The 6,000-nt window shown below is 46.1% G+C and overlaps 1 protein-coding gene across 3 annotated transcripts in view; it reads right to left on the minus strand.

Annotated features, from left to right (window-relative positions):
- Positions 1–3,975, minus strand: part of ACIN1 (apoptotic chromatin condensation inducer 1) — a 422,281-nt gene extending 418,306 nt beyond the window's left edge. The window contains exon 1 of one of the 3 annotated variants that reach the window (XR_011282974.1): positions 3,447–3,842. Coding sequence is in view for 1 of the 3 variants with exons in the window: in XM_069633915.1 (XP_069490016.1) it covers positions 3,447–3,469 (23 nt within the window). In the remaining 2 variants the exon portion in view is untranslated. Of the gene's footprint in view, positions 1–3,446 lie in introns of all 3 variants that reach the window. The other 2 variants (XM_069633916.1, XM_069633915.1) reach the window with 2 other exon arrangements.
- Positions 3,976–6,000: the final 2,025 nt, after the last annotated feature.

The following is a 6,000-nucleotide window of genomic DNA, read 5'->3' on the forward strand; positions in this document are numbered from 1 at the left end:
AGAGTTGGAAACATTACAACAGTTCTATAACTATAATGTGTCAACACAATTCAAACATGACATCATACTCAAATTATAACTAAAAGTAGACGAATTTGAGTTCAATTAACTTTGGGACTAACACACCATAGATTACTGCCCTTTGGTGTCTACAAAGTAAGGCGTTTCAGGTGGTATTGTATTATTTTTCCTTAAATTGACCTTCTATAGAAGTCACCACTCGAACTGTGGCAAATATAATGGCGTGACTGTGTCCAGACATGCATCTCATCCAAGTGAGATTACAAGAGTTTATTGAGATGTCCTTAATGTAAGGACCTAAGAAGAGCATTCTCTGCTGTTCAAAATATGGACAGAACAAAAAAAGATGTTTCAAGTGCGCCCTGGCCAATACAGAAGTGACAAACACCTTCTGGTTTGACATCAAGTTTCATATTCCAATTTTAGTCCCAACACCCATCAATCACGCATTAAATACATAGACATTGTGCGCAGTGTGATTGTATCCATGTATATGTTAATGCCAGCTTAAGTGGACCTCGGGGCTGGGTTGTTCACTGCATGGGAGCGTGCACAACAGGCAGTTGTTCCCAGGCTGGTCCGACACAATTTATTAATTCATGTACCCAGCGTCTAGGTGCTGTGCGCCCATGCCACCACCACTGGAGCACATGCTCAGAGGTCAGGTGCTGTAGCCATTATCTGCTAAGGCACCTGCGCCGACTGCTAAGCGAGGGGCACTTGCGTGGTCAGCAATTCAATGCAGGCCCGAGGTAGGCACTGGATTCACCACAAATATTTCGTTAAACAGGAGTTCATTAAACTACTGCTGTGAATCGTCACAGTGAATGTGGTTGAATTATCATAGGCCTTAAAAGCTTGGGCTGGGATGCAAGGGCAGAAAATGCCGCCTGGGGCTTTGAGTTTTATGACACCAATGCTCTGGACGAGGAGCAGTTCAACACTCCATTATTTCATCCTGACTGCTAGAAGTGCAACCAGCACCCATTTCAGGAACAAAGCCTAACTAGAGGTACTGCAAGGCGGGAACCAGAAACTGATCAGCACAATTGCTCTTGGCTCAATCTCGTCATTCTCTGCTTTTCCCTTTGCTATTGAACGTTACTGCTCCGTTCCTAGAATTGCAGCCTCCCCTATCCTACTATCCTTTCACTATGCCCAGTCAGGAATTGTTCCCGAGTTGTTCTCCTCCCAATTCAGTCGTGCCAGATTCTGACCACCTCTCCCTGTAACCACCGTTTCATCCTCCTACCCCCTAAACGATCTCTGCCTTTACCTCTCTTCCTTCAGCATTCTCCACCTTTGGTTACCTCTCTCTAATTATCCCGCCTATTTCTGCGTCACAATCCTCTATTTTGCACCCCTCTCCCTATTTTATACTTCTCCGCACCGAAGTAGGGCCAGCTTTCTTCTTGCCTCGTTCATCCCGTTTCTTGCAAGCCTCTCTCCCCCCATCCGTGAGCAATACGGTACTAATGTGCACATGGATACCTTTAGGAATGCCATACAATTATCACTCAAGTTACATTCGGAATTATTTCAGACTCAAAATCAAAACATCGGACTGGGAAAAAAAAAAGGATTTATTCACCACTACCGACCCATCTAACATGAAATGAAAACATTGCAACTCAAAATCAAGAGACAGTAGAGGCAACAGGGAAGAAAGGGTGAATTGGCATCACTAGGATCGGGACTTCCGTTTTATACTCAGGATGTATGCTATAAACAGGTCTGTCAGCAAAGCAGGTGACAGGAACACCAACAAAGTCCTTTCCCCTCGCCAAACATGTTCTCTGGAGCACTCACCAGGGAGGAGCTGGGTCTGAACTGCTTTTGACCATTCATTTCACCCTTAGCTTCATTGCTACTATGGTTCTCCAGCCCCTCTCTGTCCGCCTCACCCCCCCATCCATTAACTTATTGGTGCATGAACAAAGCATGTGACCGTAAGGACTATTTCAGTGCACCTCACAGGGCAACCCCCAACTGTCTTCAGCAACCTTCAGGTAAGAGACAATGACATTTGTTTACGTTATGCAATGTTACTTACATAGCTGAGGTTAGAGGTTTAGAAGTTCGATGTGTGTGAAAAGTATACCCATTGTATTGCAGTTAAGTGCATATCTAGAGGATAGCCACTGCCCTGAACGTAGGCACCCACCTAGCCCATAGCCACTGATTTAATTCAGTGCATATTTCAAGCATAACCACTATTCTTTCTGCACTCTAAAGCTAGCCAATGTATTACACTCATGAATTGGGAGATTTGCCAATGCATAATTTAGACGGTAGCCAATGCATCGTACCCAGAAGAATTTAAGGGCAGCCAGCGTACTGCGCTTGTAAGAACCTGGACGATAGTCAATGTACCACTTAGAAGAACTTTGATGGTAGCCAAAGTACTAACCCACCCCTACTCCTCTCCTACATACCTCCCATGTACCACACATGTCCTCTGGGCCAGCCATACCACAAGAAAAACACAACAAAACCTCAGACCGGGACGTACCCATCCAGATACAACAAGCCAGAGCACACAATCAAAGTCACTTAGAAAGCTGACACGCACAGACACCAGTTTTTCCTGGCTCTTCAAACATCAACAGAAGATCGCAACCGCTATCATATCTCCCCTTCCTTATAGAGCCACGCAAGCGCCTGGAGACTATGCAAATGGTAGCAGTGTACAGTATTATTCAACATAACAAATGCTTTGAGGCTACAAAGCATGAAGCCAACATTAGAAGATGTTGCAGCATGACCATATCCAACAGGAGACCATGGCGACCACGAATACAGGTGACTATGAAGTGGACAATTAACACTGTTTGGGAAATGTGGGTGTACGTACTATTCAATTTTACTTGGCACCTCAGTTCTTGCCAAACACATACAAAACAAATCAGACCCGCAAAAGGGTGGTGCAACATTTCAAGTTATTGTCTCAGATCTGCCACACACCCAACTCCCGAGGCACATTGTAGCTATACTAATTTGAGAGCTCCTCTATTGATGGGTACATATTTTAAAACGTGCCCTTTGCTTAACTCGCACATCCCATTATCTTAATTTAATCAGTCCAAGACACACTACAGTACACAGCAAAAGGTCAGCTCCAACCTCACAGATCCCTAGCTGCTACTACCACTAGAAACTATGGCCTCAAACCATTAACTCACGCGCTCCCAGAACTCTCGGCGGGACGCACGTATAGTGCTCTCAACGGGCCAACAATCCCTTGTCGGCCAACCCATAGTTACGCCAACGGCCTGCTCACATCAATCCCCCCTGCCGTTCGCCGACACGATTTCGCAGCCAAAACTACGTCCCGCGAATCAACCCCCCGTAACTGCTCTTGCACTCCGATTATAGTCCGGTTCCCCGCAAGATAACCGAGCCTTTAATTAATAAATACGGCTTACCTGTCTTGGTTCTCACACAGCATCTTGCCCAGCCGAAAAGGGACGGAGATGGGACGGCGGGGGGAGTTAAATAGGCAAATACGAGACCCAAGTTGGGTATTGCCCCGCGAGGATCACGTTTGGTCGAAAACGGGAAGCACAGTTAAACTCTGGGACCAACCAATGCCGAGGTGAGTAGTACGCTCACCGATCTCTCAAAAAAGGCCCACTGCAAGCCGCAACGGGTCGTACCTATTAATGTTGCTATGGGGAAATAGGTTACAGTCAGTCGGGGGTATCCCTACGTTTGTTTCTCTAGGTGGGTCTCTCCCCTCTAAGGCCCACGCACACTAAGCCGCCATCTTACAGAGGGCGCAGGCTACCCAGAAGTCAACGAGGAAACAACAGCAAATGGAGTCCACTCACTAGTGAGAAGAGACGGCCCGCCAGGAGGCCCCGCCCACTGCTACAACTAGCCAGAGGCTCGACTACTGCAGAACACGAATAACCACGCCCCCCAACGTATACATTCTCTTGGCAAGACGAAATCGCGATGGATTAGCCACGCCCCCAGCAACGGGTCAAGAAAATTGTCGCAAACCGTTCAACCAACCACGCCCTCTAAAGGAAGCCACTGCACAGCAAATGGCACAAACGAGAAGGTTTGGTTACGCCCACGTATTAAGCCTCGCCCATTTTTTTTTTTTTTTTTTTTTTTTTTTATTACTTGTGTATAATCAAAGAAAAACATGATTTTTACAAGAGGTATCAGTTCTTAGTTCCATAAATTTCGAGAATCTACACAGGTGCAAAAGCCGGGAGTCAGGCAAGGTTTTGGGGAGTTGATGTGAAAACAAATCAAGTCAGGGCGGAATTTTTACTGATTAAAAGGAGAGAGATTCCGCCGGAGCCTGGTTCGCCTGTTGGAACCTCGTGTCGTGCACCTATGTTATCAAGTTGATGTCCAGCAACGAGCGCTTCCGGTAAAGAGGTCTTGCTTTGGTTCGCAATTTTGAGGAAAGCCGCCTGCATTATTTTTGCCGTGGCCGTTGCCCAGCGGGGTTTTTCACCAGAAATCAAACGGCACCACCATGTGTTTTCTTCAATCAAGATTGAGTCGTGCCATAATGGAAGAAGGTAGGCCATCCGTTCTCGGTTCAGCGAGGGGCAGTTTAGCAAAAGATGGCGTATTGACTCCGTGGAGTCAGAATCGTTACATAGTCTGCAGGTGGTTGTAGCAGTTAAAGATCTTATCCCCAAGATTTCTCTTGTATGAAGCAGGTTGAGACGTGCTCGCAGAAATATTCCTCTCAGATTTTTATCTGGGAATTTTGTACAGTATCCTAGGGGCGACTTCAACTTATTGAATGTTGGCGGGAGATGTCTCAAGCATTTCACAGCTACTGCTTTATCAATGGTGGAGATCCAGTCTTGGTTCTTTACTTTTTCGTTTACCCTTTGGGGGTTCGAAATTAGGTCAAGTTTGGAACATGACACTTCTTCCAGTATGTGTTCTTGTTTGCGGACCCAACGCAGGGCGGCTTTCGAGGACGTGGAGGACAGCTCTTGGCCAATAAAGTTACAGATTGGAAGGCCATCTTTCATTAAGGTCTTTCTAAACAGGGCAAGCGAAGCCACCCTGACAGCCGCACTTAATGAGAGCAGGCCCAGCTCTCTTCTAACTGCTTCGATGGGAATTGCATTTGGTAGGCCCAAAAGTGATTTCCATATGTGTCCCTCTAGCCTACGCCATAGTTGGTGTGGGATTGTGAACATTGCGTCCATGCCATACGTTAACGCTGGCACTATTTTCCCTTTGTAGAAGGTAATGGCCGGCAATAGTGAATATTTGCCAAATTTTCTGTCGATCGCTTTGAGTTGAGAGGTCAGAAGCTTAGTTTTTGTCCAGAGGTGAGCTTGCATTTTCTGTTCCTTGCTTGAACCGTCGATGATCACCCCCAGATATTTGAAGTGGGAAACCACCTCAATTCTGATGTTATTTACAGACCACGATGTAAGATTTTTGTGAGGACGAGTGGCTTTTGAAAGGATCATGATTTTGGTTTTGGCCTGGTTTATTAGTAGGTTGTTAGCTGACATATAGGCTGCAAGGTTATCAAGCTGTCTTTGCAGGCCAATTGGCGTTTGGTCGAACAGAATCATATCATCTGCATAGAGGAGTCGAGACAGGACCGTGTTTCCAAGCTTTGGAGGAAAGGAACGAACGAGTCGTTCAGAGTCTTTATAGTCCCCAAGAAATGCAACAAAGAGGGCTGGGGCCAGTGGGCAGCCTTGCTTGACCCCTCTGTTTGCACTAATTTCCCTGGAGAGAGTGCCTTGTCTGTTCAGCCTGACCTTGAGAGTGGTATTGGTATGCAAGGCCATTAGTGGGTTTAGGACCGATTCTGGGCAGTTCCAATTTTTTAACTTGTCCCATAGTTTCCTTCTATCGACTTTGTCAAAAGCCTGTGAAAGGTCAATAAAAGCAGCATAAACAGGCTGCGAAGTTTCTTTCGTTTTCGCTTTCAACAGGGATAGTATAAATATGTTCAGTGTCGTGCTCCCGTTCTTTTTA

Source organism: Ambystoma mexicanum, chromosome 13 (genome assembly GCF_040938575.1).
Source record: "Ambystoma mexicanum isolate Mex_15411 chromosome 13, UKY_AmexF1_1, whole genome shotgun sequence".
Classification (NCBI taxonomy): Eukaryota; Metazoa; Chordata; class Amphibia; order Caudata; family Ambystomatidae; genus Ambystoma; species Ambystoma mexicanum.